Raw genomic sequence first — 14755 nt, 5'->3', positions numbered from 1 at the left:
TATTTCTCTTATCATTTCCTACTGTTCTTCCCTCTGTTCATGTGCCTTGGTTTCTACTTGTGAGCCTTTCTGCAAATCTCAGCATTTCTGTTACAGATCTGTACAAGCAGTCACTGAGCTAAAACCAGGAGAGCATCTGGTGTAGCTTGTGACAGCTTGTCCACCACAACATGGGACACGTTTGTGTCTGGTTTCTAACGAGCATCTGGGTGTCCTGAGAAAGTGCCAGTGTTGGGCAGTACTGCCTTTCTCTTGCCATCTACAAACCTTCTCTGAAAAAACATTGCTCTTGGATTTCTGCATTGCGTAGATTCTCTGTGTTCCTGTTAGTGAACTGAAGAAACTCTCTGCCTTATAAGGACAGTAATAACCACCAATTCACCAGGTATGTGGGAGAGTTTTGTGTCAGACTAACGTCTAGCGTAAACTGAAGTGCTGTTGATGAAGATTATTCATAAGTTTTGTGTCCTCAGAGTTCTCCTTTTCTCACAGTATTCCTCCCCCATGTTTTGTAGCCTTGTCAAGAGTCATCTTTGACTGGTTTCCTGTATTCCCATAGACGTATTTTTGCATTTCTGTCTCATCATAAAAATACTGTTTACCATTCAAACACATCTACCATCATTTAAGTAGGAGAAAAACACTCCCAGCAAATTTGAACAGTGCTCTAGAAGATCAGAGAGGCTGCACAAATTCCTTCTCTCTGAATCTAGTCATCCTCTTTAGAGCTCTCCTGTCAGGACTGAGGTGTCACATATTCCAATGGCTCTGTTTTCATACTGACATATCTAATAATTGTAGGTTCTTTAACTGAATAGTAGGGAAAGACTTCCCCAGCAGTTCTAGTTAGCTCAGAAACTGTTTTTATTTGTTAAAGTCATATTTCTTTTCTGAGCTTTTTCTCGAGTTTGTGGTGTTTCTTCAAAATGCATCTTGGGAAGAAAGCAACCCTGTCTTGCACTCAGAGAAGGGTTGTGGTTAATGTGGTGTGGGGCTAGCAGGCACTGCCAGAGCACAGTGGATGCCTTTAGGCTAAAGCACACATGCAAGGTTCATTTCTCACAAGGGACACAGGTGGGAGTCTGCCCTACACAAATCTTTTTGCTGCTGATTTCATAGAAAAAAATTCAGATCCCTTTCATATCATGGAGATTGCAAAGGCAGTTCTGTAGATCAGCACATCCCAGAGCATGATGGATCTCCTGCACCAGTGCCCAGAGAGCTACACTGATCAAGGGCTTAGCCCCCACAAGCCTTTGAAAACAGGGCACTGAGCATTACAGTTCTGTTGGAGGCAGACAAATCTGGTTAACATCTCACTCTTCAAAGTTCTCAGGTATTAGGGACATTCAATCCACACACTTGAAAGGACAGATGGACAAAGCAGCTTCTCTCTTGTGTTAATTACTTGTGACCCATCCTGTCTGTTTCCAGCAAAGTGACTTTCAAAACAAGCCAAGTACCGATTTTCCTGGTGGCTGAACATTAGGAATTTTGAAGTAATGTTATGAAACATGGCATTAAAGGAGATTTCTGCCCCACGATTAAATGCAGGGGAAGCAACACAGTGCAATAAACTATTAGCAAGCTATAGATACTGTCAGTAAATCTCAATGGGACAGGAGCCACTTTCTTGTTTCCATTTCCTTTCACAACAAGCCTCTCAGGGATGTAGGAGCTGCTACTGTGGAACGGTTTAGCAGCCTTATTCCAGTGCCTGCATCAGTGAACAGTACCCAGACAGTAAGTGTCACTTGTGATAAACAGTTAAGCCTTAAGATTAGTTAGATCTTTGCTTTGCAAGGGTTAAAGTCATGTAACACTTCAGCAATCCTGCTGCTTGTGCAGATGATGTGGTGCTGCATTCAGTAGGGAGTAAAGAAAAGTCATTGCTGTGACAGTAGTGAGGGAAACCAACAGAAAATCCTGAAACTAACTCCAAGCTGCTTTATGAATACAGCTTGTGTGAGAACACAAGCAAAAGGACATTTCATTTGAGATGGAGTCTCTGTTGCTAGTAAAGGAAGCCTCTAACGTGCTTGGAGGGAAGGAGGTTTGGGGAGGATAACCTAAAATTTCCATGTACACAGAACTGACAGGATCTGGATCAAGTCCCCTTGCAGCCAATTAGATTGTAACTTCTCCCTGCTTCATAAGCTCACACGCAAAGTGACTTTTCCAAGGGTCCCAAATGTTTTCCTTTTCCATCTCTTAAAGACATCCTTCATTTTGCAGTTCAGCAGCACCCACAGCTGTGATGCTGCTGGTCTGACCCTTGCATGTCTGTGTAGGCATTGTCCAGCTCACAGGCTGCTGTTGGCTGCTATTCAGTGGGGCCCCCTGGCCTGTCAGGGACATGCCTGAGTCCTGGACAGCCTCTGTGGTTCTCACACTGCTCTGGGAAGTCTCAAGTGGCACAACAGAAAGAGCTGCAGAGTCGTACAATGGGGCAGGTTCTCTGAGCAGGCTGTCCAGGGTGGTGACAGGAGAGGACTTGGAGCATCTTTCCAAAGTATTTAGAGTCAAAGGGACTGGTAAGACATTCTTGTGCTGAGAGCATTGTTCCTGGAGGCTTTAACTGTGACACTTCAGATGCACACAACGCTGTGGGCATTTGTGCTTCTGAGCAGAACACAGTGCTGTGAGCACACAGTGCTCCTGAGCAGCACAGGGACATTCTCCCCTGCCTTTCTTGTGAACCTTCTATGCAGGAGAAGCACAGCAGGAGCCCAGGCTGGCAGGAAGGCAATATAGCTCCCACAGTGGAGAATGGTCTCGGGGGCCTGGCTGTTTAAATCCAAACAGACAACTTCAGTGCCTATCTCTGTGTGTTGCAGGGGGGAGCAGGATGTTGCCTGCAAGTGGGGTGAAACAGCATGTGCTAAATTATTGATTTTCTGTAGCACCTCTGGGCACCAGCTGCCTCTTCCCAGCCAGCCCAGAAGATCCTGAGAGGCCATACAAATAATCAGAGGCATCTTCCTACATGAATTTAAGCTTCAGGAGGTCTAGCTCTGATTACTGAGTAGTTCTTTCCATTGCAGTGTTCAAAAAGTTATTCAAGCCAGTTTCTGGATGTGTTTGAAGCCCATCACATGGCTGTGGACACAGTCAGCTGGAATCCCTTCCATCTGAAAGTCTTCATTTCCTGCAGCTCTGACTGGACAGTCAAGATCTGGGATCACACCATCAAGTAAGTCCTGCTGGGTCCTGGTGTGGGTGAGGAGGTCCAGCCTGACATGCCGGCAGCACACGTTGACTCTGTCCATACTTTAGTCTCAGTTTCCTTCCCAGGTGTTGATAACGCTAATTGCTTTTTTATTTTTTGTACTCAGATTTGTACCCCCCAGGTGTGAGATATAAGATACAGCATTGGCTGCTCCAGTAACTTGCCAAGCAGCATGGTCAACCCAGAGCCTGACTGCTTTACTTCAGATCTGGCTTCCTTCAGGCAGGACCTACTGTGGCAGAAAAATGCTACAGAGAAATGTCAGGGAGTGGTTTCTAGCTTCAGGGACCAGAAACCTCCTAAGAGCCAGAGAAGAAAAAAACCAAATTTGGAACATTTTGAAATATGGAATGAAGTTCAGGGTTAGTGGTTAAGGAATGTCTGGTTTCAATCAGGAAATTGATTTTGTTGTAAATCAGTCAGAGTCACATACTTCTGTTGCCAATACTCCTCTAATATTCAATGTTGTTGTCAGAAGTCCAGATAATTTTTTCCCATATGATTATTAATATTAACCAGACAGACTCCATCTTGCTGTGTGTGTTGGGAAGAAATTTTCAAAATGCTTTCAAAAAGAGAGAAAGAGAGAAAGGAAGAGAGAAAGAGAGAGAGAGAGAGAGAGAGAGAAAGAAAGAAAGAAAGAAAGAAAGAAAGAAAGAAAGAAAGAAAGAAAGAAAGAAAGAAAGAAAGAAAGAAAGAAAGAAAGAAAGAAAGAAAGAAAGAAAGAAAGAAAGAAAGAAAGAAAGAAAGAAAGAAAGAAAGAAAGAAAGAAAGAAAGAAAGAAAGAAAGAAAGAAAGAAAGAAAGAAAGAAAGAAAGAAAGAAAGAAAGAAAGAAAGAAAGAAAGAAAGCTACAGATGCTACCTCTCTTCTCATTGCAGCAGGTCAAATCCTGACCCATTTGTATTGGTGCTCAGCTTTGCCTTTGGCTCACACCCTGGCTCTTATCTGACATAGAGAAATACCCCATCTCCCGCTTCTGCAACAGCCGGGTGTTCATGGCTCAGTGTTACACTTCCAGAGTAGCATGTATTTATATTAATTCTTCTCTCTGTGTCTTTTTTTATAGGACTCCACTGTTTGTTTATGACTTGGCTACTGCTGTAGGGGATGTTGCGTGGTCTCCTTACTCCTCCACGGTGTTTGCTGCAGTCACCATTGATGGCCAGGTGAGAGGCTGGGAGCAACACTGCTCTGATTCGAGCTGAGAGGAAGTCAAAGGAGATTAGGGCTGAGCATGGGATGGGGCCAGCCCAGTCCTGGCCAGGCGTATCAGGGAGCCACCAGCAGAAACCCACCCTTTCCTATGCTTTCCTGCCTTTGGCACAAACATCCCTGGGCATTAATCTCTCAGTCCTTCTCAAAGTGGGTGTTGCAAATTCTTTCAAATACAAGTCTTTCCCTGCTCTCCTGTTAACCATGTGAGTGCAGGTGTGCAGCTTGCACATGGTTATGCATGACTAAAACACTGAATTTCCTCAATATTAAATCCCCAGTACATCCCTGGGGATGGAGAGATAATGTTCCAGATCAGAGCTCCCCTATACAGGCTGACATCAGGGAATTGATTCTGAGCTTTAAAGGTGTAGAGCAACAATAGAATAAAGTGGTTATATACTTACACTGATATTTAAAAATCATTTATAGTAATATGCCCAGGGTCAGCCCATAGAACTTTGTTCCAGTTAGATAAAATCAGCATTTTTCCACCATGTGAGGCTGTCTCTAAGAGTAATAGTTTGGTAATGAACTCTGTAGATCAGTCCTAATACTGGCATGATGGCAGTTATATTTTTGCCTCTAGCCATGTCTTGCAGTAGCTCAGATGGTTAATTTGGGCTTGGCAAGTAGCCAGGACATGTAGCTATCCATCAATACTTGTTGAATACTGTAAGAGTGCATTGCTCTAATACCATGAGCTTTATGTTTAGCTGCTATAAATTAGAAAGACTGTGCAGTTTGGCCAGAATTGCTCTAGCAAAAGGATAGCCTTTATGAATCCCTATCATTGAATTGATGCCTTGGCTACTTTATTGTAGTTTAACCTTTATAGCAAGAAAATAATTTCACTGATACGCTGGCTCAGGCTGTGAATTTGTCTTTCCTAAGCAATAGAAATCTCTTCACTGGGTCACCTGTTCTCCCTGGAAAGCTCAGGATGCCACAGCCTAGGGAATGTTGATGCTCTTCCTTCCCAGTCAGGGTCAGGATTGGGTCCTTCTTTTGTGAGTCTGTCTGTCCCCAGTCTCCCATACACCAAATGAAGGGCCTGCATGAGGGCAATGAGTGTGTTCAGTGCATCAGTCACATCCTCAGACTTGTTTTCCACAAGTGACATGTGTGTGCAGGGGTTCTGCTGGCAGTCACAGCTTTAGTTGAGTGCTAGGGTAAGCAGAGCTGAGAGCTGTGGGTACCCCAGCTGAGTCCTGGTGCCTGTGGGGAAAAGGATGGAGATGTCTGCAGGCAGAGATATGTGCTGGGCAGCATGAACAGATGGAGGGTAAACACTGTGTGTACTTGGATCTCATAGTTACGTGGTCAAGTTTTGGCAGTGAGTTCATCTCTAGAGATGCCTCATGCCACTTGTGCTCTTTCTCAGAGCTTTACCTACTGCAGAGAAACTGTTGTGGTCCTGGCAAGAGTTGGCACTGTGGGGTCCTCCCATCCCACTCTCAGCTTGTCTTAGCCACATTAGCCACAGCTTCCATGGACCTGGAGTCTCTATGAGGCTGCTGATAAGGCAAAAGCCTGTTTGAGTTGGCAGCACTGCACTATGGCATCTCACTTGGCTATCCTTGGATCTAATTCAGTAATCCTAAACAGAACCTAATTTAACAGGATCTAATTCTGCTTCATGCCTTCTATCCCAAACTCTGAGGAGAGTGGCCAGCAACCAGGATCAGCCCAAAACTGGGCTGGGTAGCAGGACAGGTCCAGGCAGGAGCTGCTTTCCTACTGCAGTAGGCTTGCCAGGGCTGATGCTGTCAGGAATCTTGGGTCTCTGTAATAGCTGCCAACCATGCTGACTGCAGGAGGGTGTGTCTGAGACATAGCTTAGTTGCTATGATTGAACAGAACCTTCTAGATCTGCAGTGGAAGTGGAATAAATAGTTGTTTACAGCCTTTTCTATTCTGGACATATTCCACTTTGTAGCAGAGTGCACTTGTGAATAACTCAGTGCTTTGCAAAGGGCAGGCTCCATTAATGCCGGGGAAAAAATCTGCATTAACAGGATGTTCTATGATTCTCCAGAACAGAAAAATACAGAACATGAAGCCAGAAAATAAAACATTAAAGGCCTCCTGTTTGTGAACAGCCTCTGTCTTGGCATCTGCACATAATCATGCCTGCAAAATTTGAAGGTTGCCTGGAGGTGGTTTTAAAATCAGGGCCTAATTGCAGTCTTCAAGAGATACCTGGCACATTTTGTAATACACTTTTCCTTATTCGAGCTGATACTGTATGTCCAAAACGTGTATGAGCCCCTTAAGATTGACTTGGAAATTGGGGCATTTTAGTATATAAAAATCTCTTAATCCCCATGAATCCAGGAGGTAGGGATTTAATAAAAGCTGTAAATATCAGGGTCATTATGATAAAATGTGTTTGTTGGCAGCTGGGCATCTGCTTTGGACAGCACTGCTCTTCATAAATAACCCAAGTGTGCACATTCCACTGCTGGTGCAGTGGATAATAGCTGCTACTATTGCTCTCCATCATGTTCTGGTTAATTTCCTTAGTTTCCTGCTCTGCTTGCTGATCATTTTATTTCAGAAAGATCATTAACAGAGATTCATAAAAGAGAGCACCTTGTGTTGTAGATGTTAAAATGCCTGTCAGGAAGAAATGCTGGGATGAGAGACCCACTTTGGAAATAAAAAAAATGGAGGTGGATTTGAATACCTGGACATTTCCATTTAGGGTACAGGAAATGTGGAGATATTGGTCAGCTTATTGTAAGGACAGAGGGCAGAGAAATGGAAGGGATTTAATTCAATCCTGCAGCATTTAGAAGTATTTGCTTTTGGGAGTTTGCTGTAGGTCCATCTTAAACTTACATTTAAAGTATAAAAAAAAAATTGAAACATGTAAAACTGGGATTCATTCCTGAAATCTCGTCTTGGTCTTCTTTTACTTTACTTTCATTAAAGAAGGAAATGATGTTGACATTTCGTCGGCTTCTGTGTGTGCAGAATTCATGCATGAATTGGCACACCTCTTAAAAAAGCCAAAGACTCATATCACAAGTGTGCCCCTGGCTGGATCCCAGGCTGTGGGCCATAGCTGCCATAAGCAATGGGTGTGATGGTGTGGTCAAGCTGGGCTTTTTCAGCCTGGAGAAGGAGCCCTGCCAGTACCTTCAAGGAGGTCACTGAGACGTTTGAGCCAAGATCTTCACAGCAGCACATGAACCGATGATGACACACAGCAGCTCAAGTGAGTTGAAATGAGGGGTTTGGGCTGGATATATGGGAAAAACTTTAGCTCTCAAGGCAGTCAGGTAGTGAAATAGCTTGCTCAGAGAGGCTGTGCTGTTTCTGCCTGTGGAAGGCTTCAAGATCAGATTAGACAGAGCCCTTAAAACCACATCTGTCCTCAGGCTTGACCCTTCTTTAAGCAGAAGGTTAGGGACTTCTGTGAGTCTCTTTCAACCTGAATTGCCTTCTAATCCTATGACCCTATGAAATGTCCTGTGTGAAAAGGAGGATCCCAGGGGTTTTACCACAGGCTTGTACACAGTACAAGTGCATTCTCTCTCGTGTTTTTGTGGGCTGTGTTATTCATTACTAATGCAGCAAGAGGAGGGTCCTGTTATAACCATCTGTAGTAAATATTGATAGCCTCAAGATAAATGCCATTCCCAGTGTTCACTCTGCAGAGAAAACTGGTCAGACATTTGCTCCATTTTCCCCATTAGTGAAACTGTTGACCTTTCAAGATGTGAAATACTTTAAACAACCCAAACCTTCAGGAAGTTAGTTAATGGTTTGTGCTGCTGCTCAGGAAGCAAGTGTGCTCTTTCCTGCTTATATAAACCTATTATACTGTTTGTACAACTGTTTTGAATGTGGAGCCTTGAAGACCAGCTTTCTGTTGAATCTAACTCGCAGGATAACATGCCAATGTTATTCTGCCAGCTGGTCTTGATGCCATCCTTTCTCAGTGAAGAGAGAAGCATTTGCTTAGTGCTGGCACATGTGTGAGTGTACACAGAGCAATTTGCAGAAACTTGCTGCCCATTTAACATGGACTTGAAGCAAAAGCCAAACTTTATCTTTAAAGCATGAATGGTTTTGCAGACAAGAGGGTTGTTAAACCTTTCAGGCTTGCAAATATTTCCCTGAGCATTGTTGACTTAGTCCTGCCTCTCCTTGTGGGACATGAATCAGGGGTGCCAGCAGGCCTCTCATCTGCTTATACTTTTGCCCAGAGATGTCAGGGCAGTGAACACAACTACAAATGCCCTTGCTGCATTTGAATCTTTCCTCCTCCCCTTCTGCAGTAGCCCAGGGGGATTATCCTTACCTTGTGGGGCTACCACTAGCTCTGCAGGGCTGGGACAGGGTCTTTCCTGGCTCTTGGCACCGTGACCAGGGCAATTGCAGGGGTGTGAAGACACTGAATGAGCATAAGTCTCTTTGCCATCACCCAAAAGGACCTTTGAGCAGGCTGAAGCAGGTGGGAGCTTTCTTAAAATGGCCTTGAAATTGTATTTGCAGCATAAGTGGCTGTTTCTTGTAAAACTGTTCATTTTCTTCTGCTGCAAAACCTAAAAGGCTCATTCTTATTCCCTGCTGAATCTTTGAGATTGATGTGGACTGCTGGAGAGTCAGCTTTAGAACAAGGGCTGGTGGCATGTCAGTGCTCAATGAGATAGATGGTCAGAGTCCCAAAATTAATGCTGCCTTCACTTTGTGCCAATTAGACTGTTCCCCATTCTCCTCCCTCTGCCACCAGACTCTTTGTACATCAGCATTTCTCTCCACTAGCAGCTATTTTTAGGGAATAAAACTGGCCTGGAAGACTTTGGTTTACTCTGGCAGGCTCTGAGCCCTCACCTCTGTACTGATGCAGCCCCCCTCCCATCATAGCGTGCTCTAGTGGTCTCCAAGCCTCAAAATGAGCATCAGGCATCTCAGGACGCTACTGCTCACTCACATCCATTAGCTGCTGATTGCAGGTGAGGTGACTTTATCAGCATTGTAGTTGGTTTCAGCACAAAGTCAAATTTAAGCCCCTTTTGTTGATGGCTTTACAGGAATTGTTTTTTTTGCAGAGAGGCTCACAGGCCAATTTTTCATTACTAAAGCCATTGCTCTTTCAGATTATGAAATATGGCATTTTGACAAAACTGATCTGCTGAGATTAACTAGTTCACTCAGGCACACAGGATCCAAGTTTGCCTTTTTCTGCTTCATGGGTGTGTAAATCAAAAAAATTACTTCGACAGCATCTCAAAAGATTTTGTGTATTGATTAATCTGTTAGACTTTGCATAAAGACCTACTGGGGGCTCAGAGTCCATCAGGAGAATCTGCAAGAGTTTATAAAGCTGCCCCTCTCTGCTCTTAATTAATTAATTAATTCACTGCTAGGAATGGCTCCTCACTTAGGTTTGAATTTGCAAGTTTGGACTTCTGTTGTTTTGGCCACTGAGAGCCTCCAGCTGTCTGTCAAATCCTTCTGTACAGAGACAGCAGCTCCTGAACCTTGATCTTTATTCCTTGGCATTTTGTAATGACCTGCAATCTGTGCAGGTTCGCTTTAAATGCCAGTCTCCAAACCGTGGCAGTTCAGTGTCTGCCCTGAGAGCAGCTTTGCTGGGCTGCCATGGGGTGCAGGTGGCAGAGACCAGTGAGTGCCTCTCCCATCAGATGTGGTGCTGCCCTTTCTTGTGCCACTGCCTGCCCTTGCCCCAGGCTGCAGTGCTGACTCTCTCTGGCATGGCCAGGACCCTGCCAGCATGAGAAACGATGAAGCTTCAGCCTGGCATCAGGGACTGAATGACTGTGGGTCACAGCAGGGAGAGCACAGGAGGACTGGCACGGCTGGGGGGTGTATTCAGGCAGCTCAGCCTTGGGAGATGTGCCCTGGGGCTCTTAAAGGACTGGTTGAAACCATCTCCCTGTTCTTTATCAGGTATTTGTGGTGGATGTAAGAATAGGGAAGTGTCAGCGGAGTGGAAAGAAAGACTCTTTGCCCAGTATTCAGTACTGTGACAGTGCAGAAGAGATTAGCCAGCCTAAACAAGGTACCCAGAAAGATCTGGGACAAATCATTGGTTGTTCTGTTTGTGAGCACTGGTAGATCAAGGAGCAGGCAGTCTAGTAAGGTTTCACTAAGGCTGTATCACATAAAACCAATCAAATGCTGTTCTTAAGAGTAACAGGGCTGGTAGGTCAGAGGAAGGGGATGTAGGCCATGCTTACAGGTTAACTTCAGGAACACTGCTTTATCCTAATCACTGAGGCATTCAGGGGAGAGCCAGGCTGGCAGAACTGGTGACTGACAAGGAATTCAGCTTGGATAAACAAGCACTTTCTTGCAAAACAATGTCTTGGGGTTTCCAGAAGAGGCCAAATGGTCCTCAGCTTGTCTGAATGAATAGCAGCTCTTCTACATGCTGAGGCTTTGATTTCTTACTGATTTGTGGGAGCTGAGTCAAATCACCTAAGGCTGATGCTGTTTTCCTACCATGTCAAATTGGGAATGACCCAGTTCTTACTGAATGAGGAAAAGATAAGAGATGCAGCCCTACAGTTAGGTCAGGTGACAGGCATTCTTTTCCCTGCTGTGTCATGTGCCCTGAAGCACATGAGGCTGGGATGCTGCAGGACAGAGAGATGTGCTTAGCCCTCTCCCATACCTCAGAACATGCAGCTGGCTCAGCCCAAGAAGTGGATTTCACACATGCCTGCCCATCCTCCAAGCAGAAAGCTGCCTCTGAACATACCTGTAACAGAGCTGGAGCCTGATCTTTCACCAGTAGCATGAAAGTGCTGTGAAATTTATGAATTTCATGAATTTTATGATTAGGACCACTGAGGTTCAGGATTCCTGTGTTGTCATTGCAGAAGGCAATGAATGTTTTCTGAGTCAGGTCTCCTTTACTCCTGCCAGGACCCAGACTGCCCTGTGTGTCAGAGGGACCAAGAACTGTCTTGCAACATTCATTTGTAAATGAAAAATGTCCTGTTTGGGAAAATTAACTGTATTGCAACCTGTTCTTGCTACAGTGGCATTATAGAAATCAAGCAAACTTAGGTCTCCAGTGCAGAGCAGGCTGGGCTGCCCTGCCTGCCCCGTGCCTTTGGCATGCTCCAGTAGCTGCCATGGTGCTAGACAGAGTCTGGAGGTGGCCTGCCCACTTGTTAAATGTATTACCTGAGAGTTTGAAACAAATCATCTGTGGAGCTTGCGAATGGATGAGGGATCATGATTCAGTCAAGAAAATGAGGTAAATCGATCAAAAGGACAGTGAAAGCCAAGCTCTGAAAGAGATGTCAACTGGTAAAGGGCAGCATGGTATTAAATTATCCCCCACCTTTTGCTCTTACACTGATTTTATTCTTTGTTGCCAAGTTACCAGGCATATCTGCCTTGTTCTTACACATATATATATATATATATATATATTTCCCCCCAGTCTTGTTTCTGGATGCCATCAGGGTGTTTTTGAACATGCTAGCCCACTGCTGGGGAAGGAAGGCTTGTAAGAGTGGAATAAAAATACAGGAAAGGCTCCAGCCATGGCAAATTCAGTTTGAGGACAAAATAAAGACAGTGTCAGTCAAAGCAGCCCTTCAGCTCTCTTCTTCATGAGCCACAAAAATTAAGTATTTGTTTTACTGGTAGAGAAGTTCTGCCAAGTGTTCTTCTTCCCCCCACATCCCCTTGCATTTCCCTTCCTGTTGCCTCAGGGCAGGGAGCAAAAGGGCGTAAGGACAGAGGGGCCCAAGTCACCCCAGAGGCACCAAGCAGATGAGAGCCAAGGCTGGCTTTCAAGCTATAAGTGCAGTTGGTAGAGCAGGTGGGGGAAAATAAGTCCAAAACTCCGAATATGGTTTGTTGCTGGAGCTGTGGTACTTGCCTTGGACATGCACTGTGCCATGCTTGCAGAGGAGCTGTGTGGAGTTGCAGTGGGGAACAGCTGGATTTTAGGAAGTGGAATTCATTAGCGTGATTTATAGACAGAGGAGCTGTTGGTCTGGATAAGACTGAGCTGGATTTCTTCTCTGGCTGTTGGGAAGTCAAGCATCAAAGCAGCTCGTTTATGTCAAACATTTTCTGCAACAGTGACACAATAGACTTAGATCCATTATTGCCTGTACATCAAGCATGAAGAGGAACTCTGTTGTTACTGTGATGGCAGTTTAAAATTGTTCTAATTGGATAAAAAGCATCAGAAACTGCTGAATTCACTTGGTCCCACCTCAGAGGAAAATGGGCTCAGTGCTTGTTTTCAGGGAATTAGCAGAATTGCTGCCCTTCCATCAAGAAATTTACTTTGAACATCTGCCTGGCTTATCTACTACCAGCCTGTCCAGCACTTCAGTACTGTGGGTCTAGGTTTCTTTTGATTGTGGTTGATACCAGCTCATAAATCCCCATGCTGCAAGGAGCTGCTTAACTCAGCAGCTTGGGCTTCATTTGGAAGATGCTACATCTTCTCCTCTGCTTTCCTGGAACAGGCACAGAGGTTTACGAGGATCATAAATAAAATTGCTGTCAGAGTAATTGGTTACTGTCCAGAGTTTTATTCTCCTGTAGTTATGGGTGAAACAGAAGGGAATTCTTGCACTTTCCTATTTCAGACATTTTCAGATTTTTTTTACATCTCTCTTTGTGCCTTTTTCCATGTTTCTTGTTCTTGGAGTCTGATTTATGCTCCTTTAAGCAAGTGACCACATATTGTTCCTAAGTAATCTGTTAAAATGAACTGAAATGCCCTTACTCACTGTTTTTTTAGCTCATTAGCAGAAAAAAATAAGGTGTCTGCTGTGGTCTGCAAGCAGCAGGTGCTCCAGATTCCTCACTTGTTTTACAGAGTCTGCAGAAGGTATTGAAATGAGCTTGTCAGGAGGCTTTTGCCTCCTTCCCTGCTGATGTACACCAAAATGGAAACATTATTGAGGTCTGAAAACCAGAGGTTTGAAACCTTCACTCTTTAGTTTCTAAATTGCTCCTGGATGAACAAATGTGGGTGAGCAAATGTGATGGCCCCAGGTCTCGGCACCTGCAGTGAGGGACCAGCCTCAACAGCATGAGAAGAGGCATGCACAGCTGGCAGAAAAGGACTCTCACTGGTTTGTAAACTCTGAAAGGATAATGACACAAGTAACATTTTATAAAAATGCCCTTTTGTACCGGCTGCCTGACAGTGTCTGAGTATCAGTTCTTGTCTGGGTGCTGCTGGATGGGTACCTGCCCTGGAACCTGTGCTCCATGAGGGAGGGTTTGGATGTTGTTCTGGCTCTGGTCATCCTGGCTCCCCATGAATTTGGTACTTGAGTCACACCTGGGGTTGGGTAGCACTTGTGTGGGTCATGGTTGCTCTTCTCTGGGTCACAGACTCTGAGAGGGCTCATCTGGCAAGAGCTGAGAGGCCTTGTGTGTGCAGGCAGTGGTCTTGGGGCTGGGGCCACCCTGGCAGTGGGATGGAGAGAAAACTGTGTGTTGTTAGTGATTCTCTGTGATGGGAGATCCAGCTGGATCCCACTCCATAGTCCTTAATCTCTGAGCCAGCAGAGCAGGGATCTAGGGACTCTGTGGCTAGGGGACTGAGTCTCAAGGAGAGCTGCAGGTTTTCAGTCTCCATTCTTTGAGCAAAAAGGCAGCTCTACAGATGGTGCTGGCCACATGCAGCTCTGCTGCTTTGCAGCACTATTAACCTGCCTCAAGTACTGTGGGAAGCCCTGTACTCCTTTTAGGCTACTCCCAAAGGGTCAAAAGCAGTGTTGCTCTGACCCCATTTCCCTTTCTCCTAAGAGTAGCTGTGAGTGTTTAAGTCAGAGCCTCTGAAGTCCTCCTCAGTGCCTGTGGCCCACCCCTCCATCTGGTGTGTCTGACAGCTGATAGGAGGCTGATGTTTCCAGCTGAAGAACTGAAATAGTTTGTTCTTTTCCACTATTCCCTTGGCAAAGGAAAACAAGCCCATTTGTTTAGAAGCTCATAAAAGAGGAGCTTTATAGTAGGAACATTCATAAACTTGTTTGCTTTTGACCTTCTCCACATTGCTGATGGTTTCAAGTTCTTGTCCCAGGCATTGTGCTTGTCTGGGCTGTTCGTGACATTTTTGAGAAACAGCCTCACCCAGAGTAATTTAAATTGCTCAGCACTCCAGCACTGAGCCTTTGGCCATGCCATCTTTCTCCAGTGCAGGGCTGGGCAGGATGTGTGAGGGGGGTACATTGACAGCCTTACAGAGAGCAGTGCAGACCTGGCTGCCAAGAAGAAACCTAGCCACAATTCCCTGCCACTTTTTTTTTTTCCCCCTAGATTAAATGGTGCTACTCAATCAGTGAGC

The 14755-nt window shown here is 45.0% G+C and overlaps 1 protein-coding gene across 1 annotated transcript in view; it reads left to right on the top strand.

The window, feature by feature from the left end:
- The window catches only part of DNAI1 (dynein axonemal intermediate chain 1), a 137963-nt gene that overhangs the window by 92190 nt on the left and 31018 nt on the right, over nucleotides 1-14755 (top strand). Inside the window, exons 17-18 of the mRNA XM_077171822.1 lie at nucleotides 3045-3193; nucleotides 4298-4397. Of these exons, the coding sequence (XP_077027937.1) occupies nucleotides 3045-3193; nucleotides 4298-4397 (249 nt within the window). The remainder of the gene's footprint in view (nucleotides 1-3044; nucleotides 3194-4297; nucleotides 4398-14755) is intronic.

This window comes from Agelaius phoeniceus, chromosome Z, assembly GCF_051311805.1.
Source record: "Agelaius phoeniceus isolate bAgePho1 chromosome Z, bAgePho1.hap1, whole genome shotgun sequence".
Taxonomy (NCBI): Eukaryota; Metazoa; Chordata; class Aves; order Passeriformes; family Icteridae; genus Agelaius; species Agelaius phoeniceus.
This window is presented reverse-complemented; position numbering and strand designations above follow the sequence as displayed.